Below are 26,271 nucleotides of genomic sequence, written 5' to 3'. Positions count from 1 at the left end.
TACACAGGATAGCAAGTGAATGGGAATACTGTCACCGTTAGGGGGAAAAAAGATGAATTCACTCATAATTAAAAAGTTTTAATAAAAGCGTAACTTTTAAAACAAACACTATTTACATCTCATAACATGAATCAATGAAGACCATAACCAGATTAATGACAGGAAGTTAGAAGGAAGGAATAGTGTTTGTTATGTAGACATACATGTAATTAACAGAAATGTGTTAAGACAATTATTGTTTAATGAAAAACACCTAAATCAGAGAATTGTTTCACAGCAAACTGAAGTGTTTCAGTAAAGGGTTATGAAAGATGTATATATGAAGAGCAAATGCAAAGAAGAGTCAATACCCTGTTCAGAAGCTATTTTCATTCTTTGGTTCAAAAGTGAGAACCAATGTAAATGTGTGCCTTTTCTTTGACGTTAATGGTGTGGCAACTATTTACACTAGAATTGAATATGGTCCTTTATGTTTGAATTTTAAACTACAATTAAGAATAACTAAATTTTAGATTTCTTAAACTTTCTAAACACATAATGGAGGAAATGAAGATTCTCTCCACTTGCCCCTCTTAAGAGAGAAGAAATATATTTGCACTGCACAAAACGCCAATAAGCACAAGAAGCCCTTCTGTAATGATGAATAGCTGAAGTGAACAGGATGGTTGATGCGGAGGAAAGACCAGTGAAAATGAAGCAGCAGCAGGTGAACCTCTACCTCTTTTTGTAGTTGTACTTTCTCTTTCTCCAAATTCAGGAATACTATCTGCAGCATTCCTACCTCATTCTTAAATCTTTCCATATCTTGTTCCAGTTCTTCATCCAACTGTCTTTTCAAAGTATCATCATGAGATTGTCGAGAGATTTCTAAATTACTTTCAATTTCAGTATTACTAGTTTTAGTATTGCCAACAAAGCAGTCTCTGGGAGTATCATTCTTAAAATAGAGTGAGTCTCTCTCAAATTTGTTTTTTGCTGTAGCAAGAAATGTGTTTTTATCATCTGTAGAAACAGGCCTTACAGAATCTGGAATATTAGGTTTCTTGTACAAAATGTTTTCTTTCAAACTCTGTTTTAGTGTATAACCAGGACTAGTCTCTACATTTAAAATATTTCCATCCACATTTTCTTCTATTTCCACAGCAGCTATTTGGTCTTTCCTCTCTTTATTTACAGCTAATTTTGTACTTTCTGCATGGTTAGTAAAACCCTCTTCATTTATATTCCATATATGTTCAGTACATAGTTTGTTATAATTTTCACATGGCCTCATAATATATTGATTGGATTGCTCATGAGAACTGGAACTTAAAGCATAAGAAATTCGGTTTTCATTGCTGGATTCCTGTTCAAGCACAGATTTTAGGTCCATAAATTCACCTCTTCCTTGTATATTACTGATGGGTTTTGTCAAATTATTTGGTGCTTCACGTATGCACTCTTCTTCACTGAAGCCATCTTGTAATGTCCCTTCCATGCATGTCATTTTCTCAATAACATTAATTTCACCAAACATTTGCTTTAGCTCTGCTGTAATATTTTTAAAATTTGTTTTCAATTCCCTTTTCTCATTTTCAACCCACATTCTTTCATATCTTTCTTCCCAACATTTTGGATTTAATTGTGTGTCATCAACATGTGATTCCTCATTTTGTTTTAGTACCTCAGATTTCATTTTCGGGTGTGGAAATGAAATTTCTCTTTTGTCAATCTGATTATCAGAGTTTTTTTCTGTCAAGTTGGCTGCATCTAATATCTGTTTATCCTTAAGAAGGCAGGTATGGAGAAAGAAAAATTAGCAAAAAAACAGCAGTTACAATTAGTTTAATAAGCTTATCTTGCAAACTTGCCCAGTATCACAAATCTGTCCAAAAACATCTTGAAAATAACTGGTCTGTAACCAAATCTTGTAAAAAATCCCTGAATATTAAAAAGGTTTACTTAATGTTGTTTATATAAAATAAGTCTTAATTTTTATTTTGTTGAGTCTTATTTTGGCTGGATTGAATTTATCTGAGCAATATGATTTCTTAACCATTTTAAATTTTCAACCATCTACTTTCTGTAATTTCAAATATATCCATTTCAGAAGACAAATTGTGTCTCTGAGACCTAGGTGGGGAAAGAATCTCTCCCCTTTTCCCCATGATCTTTAGGGGTACGTCTACATTGCACGGTTATTTCAGGATACCAGAGGTATCCTGAAATAGCTACCCACACATACACAGGCCTACACTTTTTTCAAAATATTTTTTTAAATAACGGGCACGCTATTTCAGCTTCCTGGTAACCCTCGTTCCATGAGGGTTAAGGGATAACTCGAAATAGCACGTTATTTTGAAATCTGGCACTGTGTAGACATGCCAAATTTCAAAATAAGCTATACTGAAATTGATTCGAAATAAGATACACAATTTGCATAGTGCAAATTGCGTATCTTATTTAGAGTTTAGGGTGCTATGTAGATGCAACCTCGAAGGGCTTTCTACTTAGTCCCCTCTCTCAATGGTCCAGAGACTGCACTGTAGGAGACTGAGGACAAGAAGTCAGGACAACAAGAGACAGGCTGGCACTCAAGTTATTTCCTTAGGGAAAACATTCTGGCTCAATGTCTCCTTTCAATTATTTGCAATTAAAGAAAATTTCATCATAGAATTCGCATGAAAAAGTTTGTACTGCCACAGACTGTGCTAACTATTTCTCCTCATCTTGAATTCCAGGATCTGTCACACCAAAATGAGTTCATAATAACAGATCCAAAGATGTGATGCGGTCACAGTGACATGCACCTGCATGGATGGCCTGTTCTCTCTCTCAGATCCCCTGAATTCCTCTACGTTTGTGGGGCAAATTTCCTGTGGCGATGTAGCAAACTCCAACTCCCGTTATGAAATAATCCCTGTTAGGGAATCATTGTGGATTTTTCTTTATAAGAAGTTTCCTCCCACAGCTTTTAACAAAGAACGACTTATATATTTCTAGTTACTTGCTAAAAACACCACGTTGTGGAGGTTGGTTCTGCTCCAAGGATATGTCTATATCCTCCTCATTTGTAATTTAATATACCTTGGATTTTAAAGTTGTAAAAATTATTTAAATGAATGACAATACACCCAAAGGGCTTAAACACTGCCACAAGATTTCCAAGCCATGCAAAATGCACAGGCCTTAATTTATGTGCAATATTTGTTTTTGGCTTTATTTCTACTATAACAATAAACTTGTGTTTTGACTGCCATCACCTGGTTAAATGAATATAGTAATTATTACTGCACCATTGTTGAACAGGTGTTTTCCTCCAGGTACAGGTGTTTAAAATTGTTTATATTGAGTACCTATGTTTCATCAACAAAAAGTAGTTGGAAAGTAAGATCAAAGTAAAATCTTGTGCAATTTGAATAGGCAGGCTGAAAAGAGAGCTCTCTTAATGAATCTAACAGGATTACACACATAGTAAAGCAGGCAGAACTTGGCCCCTAATTTCTATGATCTCTTTTAATTTTTTCTCTCTTACCATATATGTTTTGGCCAATGGGTTTCACAAATATTTGCTGAAGAATGGTGCCACTCAGTATCTTGAGTTCCATTCTAGCCTCCACTGGCAGTGTGCGCTACTAAATGTACACAGTTACCCCAAGTGAGACTTTTCTGCACCATCTTTTCCAGGATGCCCCAGACCATCTTTTACCTACCCTTTGCTCCTTGTTCCAGGTCCAGTCTCTATTCTTCAGGCATCTTTTCTCAGTCCCAGTGTTCTTGTTCAACCAGTTCTAGTCTCACTCCCCAAATCCCCAGAGTCTTTAGCCCAGTCTACTGATCCCAATTCTTTTCTTGGCTCCTCTTCCAATCTATTTCCTGCAAATCTGCCTATAGTTACCTCTCCTCTCCCCTGTCCCTTAGACCCGATTTTCCTTCCAAGGCTCCTAGTCCAATCTGACAGACACACAGCAGCTCCTTGTATCAGTCTCTTTGACCAGCCAATCCCAGTTCTTCTCACACAATCTGACTCCTCTCCCCTATTATGCCATTTCTCTCAATCCGTGGGTTCACCAGTCCCAGTGACCCCTTGGCTCTTCATCTTATCTCAGTTTTCCTGCCATCTATTAGCTACAAGTCCCTCTCTCCCATTTCCAGTTTTCAACCCCTTCAGCCACAAATCGCAGTCTCTCCCCCATCTGTTCAGGCTTCTTGTCCCAATCTACTACTCCACCACCCATAGGTTCAGTTCTTGTATTCTCTGCATTCTGATCAGGCAGTTTCCTCCTCCGCAATGCCCAGGCCCAAAGGGAAGGGAGAGGGAAGAAACAGGATGAGTGGTGAATGGGCTTAAGAGCACAGTCTTTCAGCCCTCAGTTTGGGTACCCAGACCAAGAATAGACTGCAGCAGACCAGAACTGGATTTGTAAAGTAAGTCCTGCTCAGATTTTTACAGGGACAGCAAAAGGAACTTCTCCTTCCTCCCCACAAATTTAAGTTCCTTTTTCAGAGCACAGAACTTTTTAAAGAAAGGGTTGTCAGAAATTTTTTAACACGTGCCAAAGTTTTTCTTCCTAGCCTTGCTATCAGAACCATTCTAGCTAAAATAAAATTAAAAAAAAAAGTCAGTCTGTGGCACACATCCAGCAAGGACAATCTCATCCCCAATGGTTAAAATATAGCAAAGTTATGAGCATGTGAGAACAGGTTCTTTCATTGGGAAATGCTGGGCACCCTTCATAAAAAGTGGCACTAATAGCCTTACCAAATAAATGATTTTAGTCTACAAGGCTGAACTGATTCATGGGCTCTAAAGTTCGTTTATAGTTTTTAAAAAGTACTTAGGAAGGGTTTTGTTGACATTTACTATCCTGTCATTAAGCACGTGAAATGTCAATTTTATTTGGTACAACATTAACATTACACAATTTTCAAGACAGCCTTACCTAAATTAAAATAAATTTTGTTTTACACACCTGCTTCTTGCACTTTTCATTTGCATCTTCTTGTTCTTCACCTGGTGATGAAATATTAAAAAGTGGTTCATGTAATTAATCTATATTATAATTAAATTAAAAGTTTGTGATTTTAACTTAAAGACATTAGCCTATAACATTTACTTTCCGCCTATATTGCTTTGCAAAAGGTCAATTCTTACAGCTACTATTGACACATTAAATCACAATGAAGTTTTAACATCAGTAGAAAACTGAAGATTCTCAAAAAGTTATGCAATTCTGAAGCAGAAACGGTCACAAAAGCACAGATTTAAGATAGAAATAGTTTAGTTTTGAATCTTCTCTTCTAATTAATTTCCTTTTTGTGTGTATTTTATATATATATATATCATTAGAATAAGAGATATACCACTCCTACCTCTCTTGGAAATAGATAATTATGTGTATCATTTCTCAGTTATAGTGTTCATGCCACTTTACTTCTGCCCTACTGCATACATGCATTATGACACAATCTAATTACAAAATCACATTTTCCCAAAGGATGCCTGCCTCATTCAGTGCACAGAATAGAATCAATCAAGGCTGCATAATAATGGAAGATGTTTGCAGGATCCCTACCTCATTTGTTGTGGAAATTGGGTATAGGCTCAAAGAACTGATTTTTTATATTTTCAATAAATAACATCAATATCGATCTTTAAACATTTTTAATTATTTATTTACATTTTTATAACGACAAAATTTTGGATTGTAAATAATGTTGCCTTCAATTTTTCCCCATTCATATGTGGAATAAATTTTATTATATGCACTGAGGCATGTGCAGATGTGTACCACCAGTAGACACATATGTTGCTGGGCACTCTTCTAATCAGCTGAACAGCACCTGAATCTCTCCTGGGAAGCCATCCAAGCACTCAGCTTACAGGGAATACTGGTTTAAATATCTCTTCCAATTTTATTGATTTAAATTTTCCACGGTTGGAAGAAATTATTGGGGGGAGGGAGGGAGTCAAACAATAATTATTAAATGACCAATAGAGATTCAAAAAGTTAAAGCTTTATAATAATTAAAAAAATAAGCTGCCAACATCATATGTCAAAATATATAAAGCAAATATCTTTAGAACAAATTCTAATACATTCTCAATCAGCATTTTACTTAGTTATCCTAGCCGTAGATTTTGATTTTCATAGCTGGAAATACTTTTTCACTGGTTTGCATGTGCATGGTGAAACTGAAGTTAAATCAACAAAAATCTAATCCTTCAAAACTAATAAATGATGAAGCAGGGGATTGCAGAAAGAGAAAAATAGTCTCATGCCTAATATAGTTGAGTGATGTGCCTTCACAGCTGCAACTGAAATAATCTGAAAAATCAGGTCTAGGTATTTCAAATTGTGCACCCAAAGGTTAGTGGATACTTTTGACCTTAATTTCTCTGTATCTCAGTTCCCGATCTGTAAAATAGGGATACTACTACCTTCTCACCTCACAGGAGTGTCATGAAGATCCATTAATAATGAGTGTTTCACAAACAATTATAATGATGAGAGCCATAGAAAAGCCTATGAGGCAATTAATAATTCTGTCTTCAGAGCATAATTTGAATAGTGCACAATAATTAATACCTAGGGCCAAACAATCAATAGTGAGAAAACAAAATATTGAATAGCTGCTCACTAAGGGAACACCAATCCCTGTGTGCCATAAATGAGGCTGAGATTGTATGAAAAAAATAGTACATCATCACATAATTCCAGAATGTATTATAATGCATATGCACAGGAATCCAAATTAGGGTTACCAGGGAAACCTTAGTTCTGGCGTTATCTAACTTAGCAATTTTTATGATCTTTTTATGATACAAATGCATGTGTGCAGTCATGTATACCTGCATAGAATTGTAATAATAAAATGAAGGTTATTTAAAGTAAAAATTCATATGAAAATATGGGAGCAGAGGAAAGGCAGAGGAGAGGAATTTGCCATTCTATTTAAAAAAAATGTATTATTAAAAATATGAATTCCACAATTAGGATGTCTGGAGTAAATAAAAAAATATTCCTACAGACATGTTATAGACAAAGCAAACTTAAAAAAAAATTAAAATAAAAAAATAGTTTTTTTTTTTCAAATAAAATTGTTTAAATTAAATAAATATTTATTTTTAAAATACATCTATTTATGTATTTTGTCAATGTATAACAAGGCCTAAATTTACTAATTTATTAAAATAATATACATTAAAAATATTAAGCAGTATGTTCTTTTCTGAAGATTTTTAAAGAAAGCTAAACTATGGAACTGGCCGAGCACATGGAACAAGAGTTTGCTGAAGTGCCAACCTAGTTTCTGATAGATGGGGCAGAGCAAATATTTTCTTCATGTTGGACTATTCAAATAATTAATTTGGACAATTAGCCCCTTTAATGTTATGTAGACACTGGGAGTGGGAAAAAAACAGGAAAGTTTGGTTTCTTCCATTGTATGAACAAACATTAAGCAAGAAAGGAAAAGATTTATTAGTACTAAACTCTTGAAGGATACTGGTGACCAGGAACAATCAGTTAAATTAACAAAGTAAAGATAATGCTATTTGTCCGATGATGTTTTAAATGCAAAATGTTTTGACACAGGTTTTTTTCTTTAGCTACCCAGCACACCGAAGATAATTATTTTTAACTGAATTCTAATTCCCATTCAAATAAAGGACTATGGGTTCTTTCAAAAAAGGGTTTTTTTCCCCAAAAAGAACCCCGTCTAGACTGTGGTTTCACTTTCAAAAAATCCTTTTCCGAAACGCCGATTGGACACGAATATGCTAATGAAGCACGGGATATTTTAATCTCCACTTCATTTGCACTTTTGATCGAGCTCATTTACATTCCTCTTTCAGAAGAGGAATGTAGTCTAGACATAGCCTGGATCTACACAGCAGTGTTAATTCGGAATAATGTCAGTTCATGAGGAGTGAGGGAAGTCAGGGGAAGAGTGCTCTATTTAGAAATAACTGCTGTGTAGACAGTGTCAAAAGTCAAAATAAACTGTTTCGACTTAAGCTATGCAATTAGCATAGCTCAAGTTGCGTAGTTTATTTCGAATTTAGCCCTGCTATGTAGACATGCCCTAAAAGACTAATTTAGCTGAAAAATCAACATGTTTTATTGGTTACCAATCCTTCATTAGAAAAAGAACTAAAAAGTACAAATGGAAAAGAAGAAGTTACTCACCCTGTGTAGTAACGATGGTTCTTCGAGATGTGTCCCCGTGGGTGCTCCACTCCAGGTGTCGGGTCCCGTCCCGGCGCCGCTGGTCGGAAGTTTTCCATAGCCGTAGTTGGGCCGGACCGCGCATGCGCGAGCGGAGCGCGCGGCGTTCGCGCCTTTGCAACGGTCCGGCCCCCCCCCTTGTCAGTTCCTCTCACCGCTCGGTCCCTGAAAGACAAAGCAGAGAGACCCGGAGCGGGGAGGAGGGTGGGGCGTGGAGCACCCACGGGGACACATCTCGAAGAACCATCGTTACTACACAGGGTGAGTAACTTCTTCTTCTTCTTCGAGTGGTCCCCGTGGGTGCTCCACTCCAGGTGAGTACAAAGCAGTAACCCAGAACGCGCTCCGGGTCAATTATTTTCTACCGTGGACAGTACCGCAGAGGCTACTGCAGCGTCTGGAGCCCACCGCTTCGTTATGGCATAATGCCGTGCGAAAGTTATACTAGAAGCCCAAGTAGCCGCACGACAAATATCCGCCAGGGGAACTCCCCTTGCAAATGCAGTGGAAGTCGCTACAGCTCTCGTGGAGTGAGCCCGAGGTAATGAAGGAAGAGGTTTGTTTCTAATTGAATGACATTCCATAATACAGAGTGTGATTAATTTTGCAATGCGTTGAGTGGAAAGTGCCTTGCCTTTCGATCTAGGTGCCAAAGATACCAACAACCTGTCAGTTCGTCTCCACTGGCGCGTTCTGTCTATGTAGAACGACAGTGCACGTCGGACGTCAAGTGTGTGGAACAGAGCGTCTCTACTGGAGGAATGAGGTTTGGGATAAAAGGTCGGAAGAACGATAGGTTCATTGATATGGAAAGAAGAACAAACTTTGGGGATAAAGTCCGGATGTAATCGGAGCGTTACTGTGTCCTTGGAAAAAACAGTGAAGGGGGGGCTTGCCATCAGCGCCCCCAATTCCCCTACCCGTCTCGCCGATGTAATTGCAAGCAGGAAGATTGTTTTCATCGTTAAAATATGTAGCGAAACCGATGCCAAGGGTTCGAAAGGTGGGTGCATAATGGTATCCAGCACTAAATCGAGATTCCAGGAAGGAGAGGGCGCGCTTCGTGGCGGATATAAGTTTTGAAGTCCCTTCAAGAACCTTTTTGTAATTGCGTGAGAGAAGAGCGCAGAACCCCCTACTGGTTGATGAAAAGCACTGATGGCTGCCAAGTGCACTCTTAAAGACGAAAGCGTAAGACCTGACTCTCGTAAATCAAGGATGTAGTCCAAAACGTTCTGTAGAGGAGATGATAGGGGGTGTATATCGTTCTGAATGCACCAGTCAGAAAATCTCCGCCACTTTGCCAGGTAGGTATTCCGTGTAGACTGTTTTCTACTATGAAGAAGTACTGTCTTGACCTCTTCGGAGCATAGATTTTCATCTCCTTTCAACCAGTAAGAAGCCACGCCGTCAGATGCAGCGACTGCAGCCTGGGGTGTAACAGTGTCCCCCCTTCCTGAGTGAGGAGATCCTGATGGAGAGGAAGAAGATAAGGTGGTTGAATTGACATCCTGTGTAAGAATGGAAACCAGGCTTGTCTGGGCCATGCTGGAGCTAGGAAAATGACCGTTGCTGCCTCTAACCTGATTTTCTCCAGTGTTCTGGCGATAAGCGGCGTGGGAGGAAACGCATACAGAAGTGCTTTCTTCCACCTGATCAGAAACGCATCGCCGAGAGAGCTCTTGCCGAGCCCCGCTCTCGAGCAATATAGGTGACATTTCTTGTTGTCGTATGTTGCAAATAGGTCTACCAGTGGAGTACCCCATCTCTGGAATATGGCAGATAGAATGTCTGTCCTTACTTCCCACTCGTGATCCGTGGGAAACTGTCTGCTGAGGGAGTCTGCAATCACATTGGCGGTGCCAGGTAAGTACGATGCTGTTATGCTTACGTTGTTCTGTATGCACCAATTCCAGCACCGCACTGCTTCGGCGCATAGGGAACGTGATCGTGCTCCCCCTTGTCTGTTGACATAATACATCGCCGCTACGTTGTCTGTCAGTATCCTTACTGTAAGCCCTCTGATCTGGGGAAGAAAGTGTTTGCATGCGTAGAAGATTGCTCGAAGTTCCAACAGATTTATATGCAGACGTCTCTCGTTGAGCGACCATTTGCCCTGTATTCGCTCGTTGTCCATATGGGCTCCCCAGCCTATGAGCGAGGCATCCGATGTTATCTGCACTGTTGGTTGCTGTCGATGGAATGGAACTCCCGTGAGAAGGTTTCTCGCTTCTGTCCACCACTGCAGCGATCTCTGAACATGTGGAGGTAACCACACTAGCTTCTGAATGTCGTGCCTCACGGGGACGTAAACCGTGGATAGCCAATGCTGAAGGCTCCTCAAGTGGAGGCGTGCATGAGGAACTACTGCTGTGGCCGCTGCCATGTGCCCGAGGAGACGAAGGCAATTGTGTACCGATATGGTCATGTTGCCAGTGAGTATAGTGACAAGATCCTTGATTGCCTGAAATCTTTCTTGCGGTAAGTAAGCTCTTGCCATGCGTGAGTCTAGGTTTATCCCTATAAACCTTATAAACTGAATTGGAATAAGTGTCGATTTCTGCTTGTTGAGAAGGAGGCCGAGTGATTCGAAAGTTTGTTCGACCATCGCCACCATTTGTGACGCTTCTCGCTGCGTGGCGCCTTTTATTAAACAGTCGTCCAGGTACGGATATATTATCACCTGTAACCGACGCAGATAAGCTGCTACGACGGCCAGGGTCTTTGAAAACGCTCTGGGCGCTGACGCCAGCCCGAACGGTAGAACGCGATATTGAAAGTGATCGTGGCCTATCATGAATCGTAGAAAACGTCTGTGCGCAGGATGTATTGTGATGTGAAAATACGCATCTTGTAAATCGAGGGCAGCGAACCAATCGTTTAAATCGAGGGACGGTATTATGGAATTCAGGGTCACCATTTTGAAACGCTGTCTGCGAAGATAACGATTCAAACCTCTTAAATCGAGAATGGGCCTCCAACCCCCCGTTTTCTTTTCCGTTAGAAAGTATCTGGAATAAAACCCTCTTCCCTTGAACTGATCGGGGACCCTCTCTATTGCTCCGATATCCAGGAGACGATGAACTTCCTGTTGCAAGAGATTTTCTTGAGATGGATCCCTGAACAGGTACGGGGAGGGTGGGGTGGTGGGGGGGATGGAGGTGAAAGGAATGGTGAAGCCGTTGTTTATGACTTCCAGCACCCATTTGTCCGTTGTTATCTCGACCCATTGGTGGTAGTAAGGTCGTAAGCGGTGGTGGAACATGGGTTTGTCCAGGTTGATTGGTAGTGTGCGCTTGCCCTCGACCAGGGAGTCAAACTTGCTGCTTTGAGGCAGCCGTGCCTGTCACTCTAGGTGGTGGTGGACGCCTCCGCTGGGGGCGCTGTCTCGATCGCGCTTGGTCGAAGGGGCGATTCTGCTGTCTCCTCGACTGATAGTCATACCGTCTCTGGTATGGGAAATAACGCCGGCGACGGAATGGTGGTGCGTACATGCCGAGCGTGCGAAGCGTTGTTCTTGAGTCCTTCCCAGTATGAAGGATCTCATCTGTTTTCTCCGCAAACAATTTTATCTTATCGAACGGGAGGTCTTCTACCTTGGAGTGCAGCTCCTTAGGTACCGCGGCCGTGGCGAGCCAAGAAGATCGCCTCATTGATACCGCTGTTGCTACTCCCCGAGCAGCTGTATCAGCTATATCCATAGCTATCTGAAGATTGGCCTTTGAACACGCATAGCCCTCCTTCAGAATAGACCGTAGTAGCTCCCTGTCTGTCTCTGATGATCTCTGAGACAGCTCAGTAAGCTTTGTTATACTATCAAAGCTATGATTGGCTAGGAGAGCTGTGTAATTCGCTATGCGAAGGAGCAACGTGGCTGACGTGTAAACCTTACGGCCAAAGGCATCCAGTTTCTTCGCCTCCTTATCAATGCCCGCATTTTTCAGCTGCGGGTTCTTAGCCCTTTGGAGAGCTGCGTCGACCACCAGCGAGTTTGGTTGCGGGTGAGTGAAAAGAAATTCTGAATCTTTAGACGCTATAAAATATCGCTTTTCTGTCGGTTTTGACGTTGGTAGAGTCGAAGCCGGGGTACGCCAGATTTCCGCAGCTGATTGGAGGATAGCCTCGTCCATAGGCAAGGCGACCTTAGATTGTTGTTTAGGGTTTAGGTTCCTCCAGAGCTTGAATTGTTTCGTTGGAGTGTCCAATATCTGAACCTCCTGAGATTGGGCCACTCTCCTAAACAGATCTTGAAAGTCCTTTGTGTCGTCTGGGGGAGATGGGTCCCCCTCAAACAGTGCGTCGTCAGGGTAGGATGACGACATATCTTTTTGTGACATATTGTGCAGCTGATCGTCCCCATCCGATATCTGCCCTTCCTCAGGCTCAGATAGCTGGACTGAAGGTGAGTGGGTGTGCTGTCGAGATGACGCCCCCTTCCAGTCCTTAATTGGTGATAATTGTCGCGATTCATGAGGGGTATGACAACAACAATGGTCAGGACGATAGTGATGCCTTTCATATTCGGATGCTTGATGGCCCCTATGATCAGGATGATCAGGCGAAGACCTTCGGGAGGAGTATCTACTGGCATACCTCCTATGATAGGATCTTGGGGGGGAATAACTTGGTGAACGAGATCTATATGATGATTCCCTATAGTAACGATGACATCGCCCGTGACGATCAGAATAACGAGACCTTGATCTGCATCGCGGGGACCTTGTTTGGTGATGAGAAGATGTGCGATGAGTAATGCTTGGTGAATGAGAGGGAGAGATTGAAGGCTCGAGTGAGGGTGAAATTGAATGCCTCGTGACAGATTTCTTAGCAGCCTTAGTGGGGACTGCAGAGACAGAAGGAGTCTCTCCCCTTTGCACTGATAAAGAAGAATGGGCAGGGGGAGGACTAAGCAGGACTGCTTCGTCCTGCTGTGTTACTGCCCTAGCCGGCACCCCAGGCAGCTGTTCTTGCGGTGCCGTTGCAGCTGCAAGCTGATCGGCCGGTGCCGAGTCGGCACGGAGGGGGGCGCTCTGTTTATTATGCTCACTGAGCTCCGCGGTGCCGTGTGGCAGGGTTGCATCCGGTGCCGGACCCGGTGCCGGCTTACCCTGACTCAGTGCAGGCATTTGCGGTGCCGTTCTGACTCGCGGCTGGGCAGACTGCCGCGGCTCCAGCCCTTGGAGCGGTGCCGAGCGCTGCGTGTCAGTTGCGCTCTCAGCGGGACGTATAGCCGGTGCCGATGACGTGCGGCTTGATGTTGCCGCCTGCGGCTTTTTTGATCTCTCCGGCTGTCTCGCGGCCCCGGAGGCTCCCTGTTTATGTCCCTGAGACACACGGGACAATGAGGGGGGCGGGAGGGAGCGGGCAGGGGAAGCCCTTTTCTTTTGCGTTCCCGTTGCCGGTGGAGACTTCGCTCTGTTACCGTGCCCTCCGGGCGCTCCTGATAGATGTTGCTCAGAAGGCTGTAGCGCTTTATCACAGAGGAGGAGCTTTAAGCGCATATCTCTTTCTCTCCGCGCTCTGGGAGTCAGCTTTGCGCAATGAGCGCATTTTTGCGGGACATGCGACTCTCCCAGGCATCTAACACAGGCTTCATGCCCGTCAGAGGCAGGCATAGCCTCCTTGCAGTGTATGCACCGCTTAAAACCTGGTGAGCCAGGCATAATCTCCCTCTCTCGTCCTCTTCTTGTTTTGTTTTGTTTTGTTTTTTTTTTTTTTTTTTTAATTAACTACTATTCTTTATCTTCGTCTGTTTTCTTTTTCTTGTCTTTCTTTTCTTCTTTTTTTTTTTTTTTTTTTTAGACGGTCCTGTGAGGAGAGAAACGGCGTTCCGCCAGCGACCACGGGCGGCTGAGAGGAACTGACAAGGGGGGGGGCCGGACCGTTGCAAAGGCGCGAACGCCGCGCGCTCCGCTCGCGCATGCGCGGTCCGGCCCAACTACGGCTATGGAAAACTTCCGACCAGCGGCGCCGGGACGGGACCCGACACCTGGAGTGGAGCACCCACGGGGACCACTCGAAGAAGAAGTACAAATAGCAATTCCAGTGTTCCTAAGAACTTCACAAAATTGGCCAATTCAAGTAAGGGTACGTCTAGACTACATGCCTCTGTCGCCAGAGGCATGTAGATTAGGCTACCAGACACAGTAAAATGAAGCAGCGATTTAAATAATCGCCGCTTCATTTAAATTGACATGGCTGCCGCGCTGAGCCGACAAACAGCTGATCAGCTGTTTGTCGGCTCAGCGCGATAGTCTGGACGCGCGGGTGTTGACATCAAAGGTATTTGTCGACCACCCAGGTAAGCCTCCTGATCAGCTGTTTGTCGGCTCAGCACGGCAGCCATGTAAATTTAAATGAAGCGGCAATTATTTAAATCGCCGCTTCATTTTACTATGTCTGGTAGCCTAATCTACATGCCTCTGGCGACAGACGCATGTAGTCTAGACGTACCCTAAGAGACAACCCAAAAAGAAAAGATCTTTAAAGCAGGCATGTCAAACTCGAAGTCTATTGAGGGCCACACTAACAGAAACTGATAGCTTTCAGGGCTACCAATGTACTTCTATCGGAAAGTCATATTTATTTATTATTGATTATATTTTAGATATTTTGTATAATATTTTTTCAGGTCTTGTTTGAATATAATACAATAATTTGATGTGTAAAATTGTTGTAATTTCCTCTTATATAATAATTTTAAATATACATTTAAGGTACTGTTTAATTATTTTTATGATACATAACTTGTTTTGTTGAAATAAAATCAAGTATAGACCAAAACAATAAGGGAGTGACTCATATTTCAGAATAATTGTTTCAGCCTGGCAAACAATAGCCTTTGAATTTTCTTTAAAGAAATACAGTGTAAAGCAAGTACATGCTAATTCTTTTTTTCCCCCCTGGAATTTAAATATGACATCTATTTTGGCTGCCTTATTCTGCATCCATACCCTCCTCCCCCACCTGCTCAAAGTGTCTATTTGTCCCCAGAAGAGTTACCAAAAAGAATCAAGTGGCTTGCAAAGCTGGCCTTTATGCTATCCTTAGGATTTCTTAAACTTTGCACTTTCAAAGATACATGTAATATTCTTACACAAGATAATCCATGCAAGACTAACAAATTAATTGCCCTTTGGCTGACTGATGTACAAGTGCATATTTATTAGAAATATTGGTATGCCCCGGTTACCCTTGACTGACTGGTACTTCTTCGATATAAAACTGGGTAATTTCCTTTCCCTTTTTTATCTTTAAAGCAGATGTTACTTAAGCCAAATGGGCTTCCTTCAGAAATTGGAAACTCATCCCAAGTTAATAGAGCAGAAAATGAAATAAGGATAGGTAAAATGTAAGCTAGATATCAGGTGTACAAAGCGGGAATTGATGAGCAAATAGACAAAACATGACCAAAAAATTGATAAAAGGAAACTTTTTTTACCCAATTCATCTGTGGAACTCATTGCCATTAAATATCAGTGAGGTCAAAAGTTTGTAAGATTTTTAAAAGGATGAAGGCTTATTGATAATAAAAACATCTAAAATACCATAGGTAGGATAAAAAAACAGATTAAAACCCACTCATGTTTCAGGTCATAAGCCAGCTACAAACTGATAGGAGTGAAGAAGAAACATTCCCTGTCTGGAGATAACTGTCCACTGTAATTTCTTGTGGACATGTGCGAGCACACTCACACCCCATCCTATGACACATCTTGTATTTGCCACTTTTGTAGCCAGAATGCTGGACTAGACTAGAGGGTCCCATCAGCAGATTTGCAATGCCTACATTCCAAGGAAATAATATGACAAATATTAACACAGTACAGTTAGGTACAGGCAGTCCCCGGGTTATGTACAAGATAGGGACTGTAGGTTTGTTCTTAAGTTGAATTTGTATGTAAGTCGGAACTGGTACATATTGTACCCCAGGTGTCCCCGATTCAGCCGCTGCTGAAACTGACCAGCAGCTGACTACAGGAAGCCCGAGGCAGAGCTGCTTTTCCCCGGGCTTCCTGTAGTCAGCCGCTGGTCAGTTTCAGCAGCGGCTGACTTAGGGACGCCGGGGCAGAGCAGCTGGGGTGCTGCTGGGTTGGTCCAGTAGCGCCGCACCTTGGCGCCATGGGACCAACCCGGCAGCCCCCCAGCTGCTCTACCCCAGGCGTCCTGATTCAGCCACTGCTGAAACTGACCAGCGGCAAGAAAAGCCTAGCGGCGTCCCCCGCAGCAGACCAGGGAGACGCGGGTGGCGGGACCGCCGAAACGCGCCGCGGTCCTGCCGCCCGCGTCCTCCGCGGCTTTGCTCCGCGTCTCCCTGGTCTGCTGGGGAGGGGCTCCCCCAGCAGACCAGGGAGACGTGGAGTGGCTTTTCTCGACGCGGAGGATGCGGGTGGCAGGACCGCGGCGCGTCTCGGCGGTCCTGCCGCCCGCGTACTCCGCGGCGAGAAAAGCCTGGTCTGCTGGGGGGGGGGGGGGGGCGCACTAGCTGCGCCCCCCCCCCCCCAGCAGACCAGGGAGACGCAGGCGGCAGGACCGCCGAGATGCGCCGCGTTCCGCCCGCATTCTCCATGGCTTTGCTCCGCGTCTCCCTGGTCTGCTGGCCCCCCCTCCCTTCCCCAGCAGACCAGGGAGACGCGCAGCAGCTTTTCTCGCCGCGGAGGACGCAGGCGGCAAGACTGCCCAGACGCGCTGCGGTCCCGCCGCCTGCGTCCTCTGCAGAGAGAAAAGCCCCGTTTGTAAGTAGGGATCCGACATAAGTCAGATCCACGTAACTCGGGGACTGCCTGTATTTAAAACTCACGACATATGAAAATTAAACTGGGAACCACAAATCAGCCCCTTGCGTGTGTATATACATTACAGTACTCTTGATTCCATTCCATTCGGTGGAAAAAAAACTTATCAATAAATTACAGAAATACAACTGAGATGGAGCTACTGTAAGATGGGTGCATAAATGGTTGGATAGCCGTTCATAGAGAGTAGTTATTAATAGTTCACAACCATGCTGGAAGGAGTCTGTTTGGGACAAATTCTGTTCAATAACTTCATCAACAATTTAGATGATAGCATAGAGAGTACGTTTATTAAGTTTGCAGATGATACCATGCTGGGAAGGGTTGCAAGTGCTTTAGGGTCATAATTCAAAATGATCTGGATAAACTAGAGGACTGGTCTGAGGTAATAGGATGAAGTTTAATAAGGACAAATGGAAAGTACGCCACTTAGGAAGGAACAATCAGTTTCACACACACAGAATGGGAAGTGACTATCTAGGGAAGGAGTACTGCAGAAAGGGAACTAGGGGTCATAATGGACCACACTGTTGGAAAAAACAAACAAACAAACAAAAACAAAAACAACAACATGATTCTACGATGCATTAACGGGAGCATTGTGAGCAAAACACAAGAAGTCATTCTTCCACTCTACTCTGTACTGATTAGGCTTTGGTTGGAGTATTGTGTCCAGTTCTGGGCAACACATTTCAAGAAAGATGTGGAGAAATTGGAGAAGATCCAGAGAAAAGCAACAAAAATGGTAAAAGGTTTAGAAAACATGACCTATGAGGGAAGACTGAAAGAACTGGGCTTGTTTAGTTTAGAAAAGAGAAGACTGAGAGGGACATGATAGCAGTGTTCAAATATCTAAAAGGGTATCACAAGGAGGAGGGAGAAAAATTGTTCTCCTTGGCCTCTGATGATAGGACAAGCAGCAATGGGCTAAAATTGCAGCAAGGTAGGTTTAGGTTAGACATTAAGAAAAACTTCCTAACTGTCAGGGTAGTTAAAGACTGAAATAAATTGTGGAATCTCCATTTCTGGAGATGTTTAAGAGCAGGCTGGATAGACCACTATCACGGATGATCTAGACAGTGCTTGATCCTGCCATGAGGGCAGGGGCCTGGACTTGATGATCTCTTCCAGTTCTAGTATTAAAAATCAACTGGAATATAACTATTGTACAGTAATTACTTTTCAGTATTTAGTATATAGAGCAACATAAAGTAACTGTAAGACATTTTAATTTGTACTGTCTTCTTTCATGTTTTTATGTAGCCTATTGTAAAACTAGGCAGATAACTAGATGAGTTGATGTAGCCCATGGAAAACCACTAAATACCCCCAGGGGAACATATACAAATGGTTGAGAACCACTGATCTAAGCAACAGTACTTAGCAAAAGTGTTCAGAAACAACCACATGACTTCTTTGAAAGTATCTTCTATTACAGTATTAAGGTTGGCAATCAAAGCTACTCTGGATCAATGAGAACCATGTTCACAAACTGACTGCAGGCCTGCCCAGTCACAGTAATAATACAATACAATATTAGACAAATATTTATATTTGGTTGTTTTAGTAATGGCAGTGCTCACAGAAATGGTGTGAAAAAGCTAGGTTGGTTTAAATGCTTTTTGCTCCTGATTAAAAGAAAAAAAATGCCTTGTGTCAAATAAATTATGGTGAATGACTCACCTTGGGATAGAGATGAAGGAATGGAAAAACAATATTGCCAGGATAAATTCTCATTAAAATAGTATCTCATCCCTTATGGAAACAATCTTGACTGGATCTACTCATACCATAGATAGTGATTGAGTTCCCCTTTAAAGAGAAATCATCTTGCTATTCTTGCTGAAAACCTGATATAAGAAGAATTGATCACTGAGCCTGAAAAGATAAATTCATTTGCAGTTTCTCATCAAATCTTGTACCTGACCAATTAAAGCAGTTACAACTAGAAACTTGAATCCAAAGTTGTCTCTATTTGAATAGTTGAGCAGGGGTAAAGTAAGGCAATTCCAGAGCCCTTCTTATATTCACTCTGTGCCATTAGTGCTTTGGTGGTGCTATACCTCATTTGAGGAGGTGAACCACCAATTACTCCTTAGGGAATTCTAAGTGTCTGTGGACATGCAGCAATTCATGCATCTGCACATCCTCCAATGTGACATATGCCATCACTATTTTCAATTTGTTGACAATTTATACTTTCAAGTAAGTAGCACAGCTATGGGTACCCGAATGGCCACACAATATGCCAACATTTTTATGGCTGACCTAGAACATTTCCTCAGCTCCTGTCCCCTTGTCCTTTTCCTCTACATATGCTACATTGCTGACATCTTCATCATATGTTCTAGGGATGCAACAGTGTAGTCAATTAACTGATAAGCAAAAGCTTATAAGTTAATGCTACAGACTACACTCATTTCCCTTTCCCCCTTTGCCAGTATATTTTTTAGCAGGCTGGCCAGCAGCCCAGCTCAATCCTGGCTCATGCCAGGTCCAGAACCTATCCTCACTGCAGCTCTGCATTTAAAGTGTATTAGGAGCCCAGCTCAGCTCCAGCTCACGCCAGGTCCTGTAAGGGGTGCTTTTTTTAAAGTGGCTTCCCTTGCAGACCAGCTCCCGCCACCCCGTGCTGCTGCCTCTGATACAGAGGCAGCAGTACAGAAAGGCAGGGGGCTCCTCCGGAGTGGGGCCAGAGAACACTGGCTGCTGGCCCTGCCCCCAGGGACTATAGAATAGTCGACTAACGGATAAGAATTTGTGAGGTTACGCAACTATTAAATTAACTGATATTTAACATCCCTAACATGTACCCACAGGAATGAATTCTTCAAGGGTCTCCACAAAGATTTTAACAATTTCCACCCCACTATCAACCTCAGCCTGGACCAGTCCTCACAAGAGATGCATTTCCTTGACACTAGTACAAATAAATGATGGTCACATAAAGACCACCCTATAGGGCCACTATTATTATCTGCATGCCTCTAGCTTCCTTTCAGGACACATCACACAATCCATTGTCTACAGCCCAGCCCTAAGATACAACTGGATTTGCTCCAATCCCAAAGACAGAGACAAACACCTCCAAGATCTTTATCAGCCATTCTTAAAACTTAAATACCCACCTGGGGAGGCAAGGAAACAGATTGACAGAGCTAGACAAGTACCCAGAAGTCACTCACTTGAAGGCAGGCCTAACAAGGAAAATATCAGAACACCACAGGTCATCACCTGCAGCCGCAGCTTAAACCTCTCCAGGGCATCATTGACAATCTATAACCTATCATGGAAAATGATCTCACACTCTCAGACTTTGGGAGACAGGCCAATCCTCACCTACAGACAATCCCCTAGTCTGAAACAAATACTTACCAGCTGCCACACACCACATCTCAGATACACTCACTGAGGAACCTATCACTGCAACAAACCCAGTTGCCAACTCTGTCCACATATCTATACAAGCTCTGGATGTTAGATATTGATTAACTGAATAATAGTGTAACCACATCAAATGTTAGCGATTACACGATTATTCAATAGTCTCTGGAGGGTGGGGCTGGCACCCAACACTCTCGGCCCCACTCCTTGGGTGCCCCCTGCTACCCAGCACTGTCTCTGTATCAGAGACAGCAGTGTGGTAGGGCAGGAGGGAGCCAGTTTGCAAGGGGAACTCTCAGTGCTGCTCTGGCATCCCATGGAGCAGTCTCTGTCCAGAGAGAGCCTGGACTAGCTGCGAACAGAGGCTACTCTAGGGCAGACTCCCCTGACTTAGATTCATTAATACCAGTCTGACAATTGACAGGTAAATGCTTTTATATGATTCTGTTATTTCCACTATAACTCATCTGATAAAGTGGGTTTTACCCATGAAAGCTCATGATGCCACAGGACTTCTCCTTGTATAATTTTATACTTTCCTATATGAAAAACATTTTGCCTAAGAAGCAGCCGGGTGTTCTGACACCATAGCGGCCTCTAGTGGGCTGCAGCATTTCATAGGTCAAATGTTTCTTTATGCAGAAAAATACATTCTATGCCCAGAGCAGCAGAATTCTCTCATGAGTAGAAATTTAGAGCCAGGTTACGATAGAGTGCAGGCACACAGGGCTTCTGGGGAGGTGTCACTGACAGAAGTTCAGAATGGCTAGTGGGGGGGGGGAAGGGGCAGATATGCCTGACAATGTGAGAGGCTTGGGGTCAGCCAGGTTCTGCCTGGGGGAGACTTCCTAAGAATTCCCTCTCTTCGCCCCAACCAAAAAAAAAACCGCCCTCCACCCATACTCTCCAGGTTCACTCCTAGACTTCCTTCCCTCTCCCTAAGCGACCAAGTGACCAAGGAGCTTGCAAATAGGACAGCATCGATGGATGGTGATGGGTCTGCTGTTGTTACCTGCACACCATGTGCCATGATTTAGTTGGGATTGGTCCTGCTTAGAGCAGGGGGCTGGACTTGATGACCTTCTGAGGTCTCTTCCGGTTCTATGGTTCTAAGCAACTGATGCAACCACAGGATGAAGCCTTTTTTTTTTTTTTTTGATTGGTATAAATCTTTGTAAGGTTACTGAGGAAGCACATTTTGTTGAGCCTGAAGCACTGCTAGGACTGAACGAATACTAAATCTCAGCATCCACTTGAAAGATACTACTAATGTCACTGCTAGCAGGAGAAATTCTTTAGAAGTATTCTAGGCGGGTATGTTATCAACTACAGGATTCTCTCAAGTGCCTCAAAGAATAACCCCATTTATTCCCCACCAGGAAATAAAGTTGCACCTTCTCCATTAGGTTGCTGTAGATATATCAGGCCCATATTCAAATCCTCTCATTGGCCTACAATCAGCCAGTTTTTAGCTTTATTTCTAACCCTCATAGCGATTAATGTAAACGCCCATTACATTAAAGACGAAATTCCACTCTATCAAATGCTGAGAGAGTTGTACTCCTTGATGCCAGTGTGTGATTGTTGAGCAGAAGACTGCAGAGTCAGCCCCTTGCCACACTAGCCTAATTTACATGAATAAAATTGAGCTGGCTGGAAAGAACCTGGCTTAATTGGGGAAGAAGATCTAGTTGCCAGCCCAATTAGCTTATGGTTATGTAAGAAGTTGGAAAGAAGAAAGCTAATGTGGTGGGACAGAAGAGAATGAGAGAGCACAGGCAAGGAGACAGCACTTCTATCCTGGGTTCATACACAAGGAACCCAGACCTGTTTCTGGTGGGAGCACAAACTTGTAAATAAAAACACCTGAGGGTCTCTGGTCGACTATCTGAGCCTATCAAGAGGCCAGCTGTGATCCATAGCAGGGATGCTGCAGATTACAATAATCAGGACTAAATACGCAAGTATTGAGGATAAAACATTAGTTCAGGGAACACAGGTACAAGCAGTCTTTCACCTGAAATCAGTTGATATATGGTTGGCTTGGCTAAGCTGTGCAGCCACTGCCCATGCTACTGCAGCTACACTACTATTTATACTTGTGCTAGCTCAAAGTGCTAGTGCAAATATGTGTGCATGTATCACAGCCCTGACTCATAATGCAGATGAGACCTAAGAGTGCTCTCAGGCAATTTAGCTTAGAACACTTTAAAATGAACTAAGCTTAAGTGCACAAAGGTATTTTCAGTGATTTAGTACAAAGGTATTTTCAGAGTTTTAGTACAGAGCAGCTAGCATGTTGTAAATCCATAGTCTACCATGCTGTTCCCTAAACTCCCATGCAGATAAGCCCTAAACACAGTGGCAGGCGATAATTTTTGATGGGGAGGGCCACTACAAGAATTTGTTAAGTGGTCAATGGCTGTACTCTTCCATGACATTAATGGAGGAGATGTGGGGTTTTGGAGGGAGGTTAGGTGAAGGAAAAGGGTGTGACCTGGGGCAAGGGACTGGGGTGCAGGAAGAGATGCGTGTCTCTGTGCTGTGGCCCCTTGAGGGAGAAGGGGTGCTCTGCGTGCTGCCTGCATTGCAAGCACAGTCCAGGTAGCTTCCACAGGCCGGGAGCATGTAGTGCACAGAGATGCACATGGCCCCCGCAAACAACCATGTCCAAAGCCTCTTATTTACGAATGACTTGCACCATGGTTCAACCTTTTCATCAGATATATTTATTTTTGAGCTGGTGTCAACTTTTAGACTGAGACTCATATATAAGCCAAAAGACTCAGTGACAATGAAAAAGAAATCAATGTGTGAAACAGTTTATCAAAAAATTGCAGGAATAGCGGTGCAAAAACAAGACATAAGGAAAAACAATATAAAAAAGGTAGAGAGATTAAAAAACATTTTCAAAAGCATCTAAAATCTAAGTTCCATTGACTTTAAATATGATTTTGTACCTGTGAGATGCCTGAAAATGGGATGCAGGAACTTCCCTACTCCTTCCCAAAGTAAAGTATAGAGAGTGTGGAGAAGAACAAGATAGAAGGATCATAAAGGTCTTCCACACTCCAAACTTCAGTTTTCAAATAAGTTCTTCCTCAGTAATTGCAACTAAAAACAACTGGAAAGAATTATAACAGGTAATATTAACAAATACCTTTGCTTTTTAATATTGGCAGGAGTTGTTTTTGGAGAGAGTGTAAATGGGTATTTTCTGGTGCAGTCACAGTTTGGGCTTCTGACATTTCTTCAGATCTTGGAGGAATAACTTCAGAATCCTTGGCTGCTGCATCATTCTTCGCTGTTAATGTTGATAGTAAAGATGAAGGATTCCCAAATGTCAAGACCTTGGGGCTTTTAGTATCACATACATTTTTAAGTGAAATGCTGGTAGAATCCCAGTCTGATGCATCTACAATGAGTATTAGATTTAAAAGAATAAAAATGCAGGCATTAATGCTAAGTTCTAGTAGCATACTCAGTCATGCATAATCACCACATAACAGATTACATCTTTCTACCCTCAGATGCAGATGTAGTGGTCAGAATTATCCCTATGGTGTCAAAGCTACTTAGACATATCCCAAGGCAATCTGTGCATGTCTACTCTAACACAGCACAATTTGCGTGGATCTAAACAAGCCACAAACATTTATTTTTTATGCTCTCTCATGATTAAGGGGACAGATTTTTTTTTCTATCCTGAAATTTCCTTCCTAACCCACAGAGGGATTCTTGCAGAGGTCACAGAGTGAAGGAGAAGAGGATTACTTAATTTGAATAAAAATACTATAGAAAATTGATATTTAACTATAAGCTGAAAGTTGCATATTCTAGAAACACGATTTGAAAATCAGTATCTATGGAAGCAATATGGAAATGTAATATCTGTGACTCTTTTGGTGGTCAAAAAGTATTACCATTTAAATAGTTAACTGATAAGCGCCAGCTTATTATTTTCCATTATGGTTACATGCTGGCTCCCTGGGAGCAGGGCCAGCAGATCCTGTTCCCAGGGAGCAAGTTTCACTGTGGGCTTTGTAGTATAAAGCTTTATACTGTGGAGTCCATAGTGTGTGAACCTTTCACTTCAGGAAAACGCTGGTTGGTTTAGGGCAAAAACCAAAGTATATTAACAAGAAGTCAGGTTTAAGTCAGGGGTGGGAATAATTTTTGCAGGGAGGCCACTTTGTGAATTAATGGGTCACAGGCTAGTTCCTGCTCCAGAAGGGATGGGGTCTAGGGTGGAAGGCGTGGGACCGGGGACTAGTCTCCCCTCAGAGTTGTCTGGGGCCTGAGGCTTTGAATTAAATACACAGTTCCTGGCCCCACCAGTACTGCATTGTTGGGCAGCCGCAGCTATTTAAAGGGCTTGTTGCTCTGGCTCCTGTCAGGGTAGCACTGCAGCCTGGAGCTGTGAGCCATTTAAGAAGGATCCTGTTGCCTGAACCACTGCCTGGAAATTTGGTGGCACAGGCAGCAGGATAGAAATAGAAAACAGCTGATGCAGTCTGAGGACTGGATCAAAGTGTTAGGTGGGTCGGATCTGGACTCTGAGCCACATCTTGCCCAGCCCTAGTTTAAGTGATACCAAGTATAAGGAATAAGATTAGAAATGTTGACAAAGGGCAGGGGTATGTCACAAATGCCCATTAGTGGTTCACTACTATGTCAGCAACTTTTGTCAAGCCTGAGAATCTCACTAGATCTCACAGGCTATGTCTAGACTGCAGAGCTTTTCTGGGATACCAGAACTATCCCAGAAAAGCTCTGCCTCATCCAAGGAACGCATTTACTTTTTCGGAACAGTTTCTGAAAAAGCAGAAATGTTCTTTTGGCATCCCTGGATTTCTCTCAGTAGAGGAAAAAGGGATGTTCTGAAAAAAAAAGCATTTTTCAAAATTTGGTCCTGTGTAGATGGGCCAAATTTTAGAAAGCCTCTTTCGGGGGAAAAAAAAGTAGAAAAGGGTACGCAAATTTCCATTCGCAATTTGTGTATCTTTTTCCAACTTTTCTCAGCAGTGAAAACATAGCCGCAAAATGTTGTTGTAATTTGTCTCTAAAAGATATGGCATGTAAGGGATCATATAAAAACTGATGACACCTGGCCCTAAAAATCATTCTGTGGTAAATGTATAGGGTGTATAGGAGGAGTTATAAATAAATACTAGAATTATGTTCTTAAAATGTTTGACAAAAAATGCACAAACCCAGTCTATCCAAGACAAAGAAATGTGTATTTGCTTGTCTGACTAGCCTGATTACCAGGCAGAGACATTAAAGACTCAGTTACATACAAGGTAAACAAAGCTATCAAGCTAAAAAGTGGAGGGGAAGTTAGCAGAGCATTTACATCATAACAGGTGACAGAAACTTTGTCTGAGCTTATGTTTCAAAGAATACATTTCAAAAGTTTCTGGCACACAAAGAAAGAAAGAGAACCCCATCATTAACCCTGACCCGAACAGTCAAAAAAACCCAAACACTTTGAGCTCTGTGTGTTGGATCCTGGTTAAAGAATTGGCTGGCCACACTAGAAGACTGCCAGTCATGAGACAAAGTTCTTTGAACAAACTAATCTGGTTTTTAAGTTGATTTTTAGTCTCTGAAGTGTATTTTTACTTTTATTTGTAACTGTTTCTATTTTATTTTTATAGCTGGTTTCACTTAAATGTATGTCTTTTTGTTAATAAACTTGTTTTATTTTTACCATAAATCAACTTAGTACTTTGCTTGAAGTGGAAGGTTTGTCGACTAGAGTTAAATAAATAAATTGTTGTTAATTGTCTCATTAGTGGAGCAGCAAACTTGATAAGGTTTTGTGGCTGCTACAATAAGAGGGGCTGAACAATGCAGAGAAAATGATTTTTAGGTAAAGC

General features: G+C 42.4%; 1 protein-coding gene across 17 annotated transcripts in view; it reads right to left on the bottom strand.

The window, feature by feature from the left end:
* Positions 1–26,271, bottom strand: part of ANKRD7 (ankyrin repeat domain 7) — a 181,142-nt gene that overhangs the window by 102,396 nt on the left and 52,475 nt on the right. For 14 of the 17 annotated variants that reach the window (XR_012903776.2, XR_012903781.2, XR_012903777.2 and 11 more), the window contains 3 exons: positions 23,550–23,804; positions 4,953–4,993; positions 719–1,765 (listed from right to left, as the gene is read on the bottom strand). Coding sequence is in view for 13 of the 17 variants with exons in the window: in XM_089779172.1 (XP_089635298.1) it covers positions 719–1,765; positions 4,953–4,993; positions 23,550–23,804 (1,343 nt within the window). In the remaining 4 variants the exon portion in view is untranslated. The remainder of the gene's footprint in view (positions 1–718; positions 1,766–4,952; positions 4,994–23,549; positions 23,805–26,271) is intronic. The other 3 variants (XM_075929144.2, XM_075929152.2, XM_075929154.2) reach the window with 3 other exon arrangements.

Source organism: Pelodiscus sinensis, chromosome 1 (genome assembly GCF_052426305.1).
Source record: "Pelodiscus sinensis isolate ZL-2025 chromosome 1, ASM5242630v1, whole genome shotgun sequence".
NCBI classification, from domain to species: Eukaryota; Metazoa; Chordata; order Testudines; family Trionychidae; genus Pelodiscus; species Pelodiscus sinensis.
The sequence above is the reverse complement of the archived record's forward strand: the minus strand, read 5'-3'. Positions and strand labels throughout refer to the sequence as shown.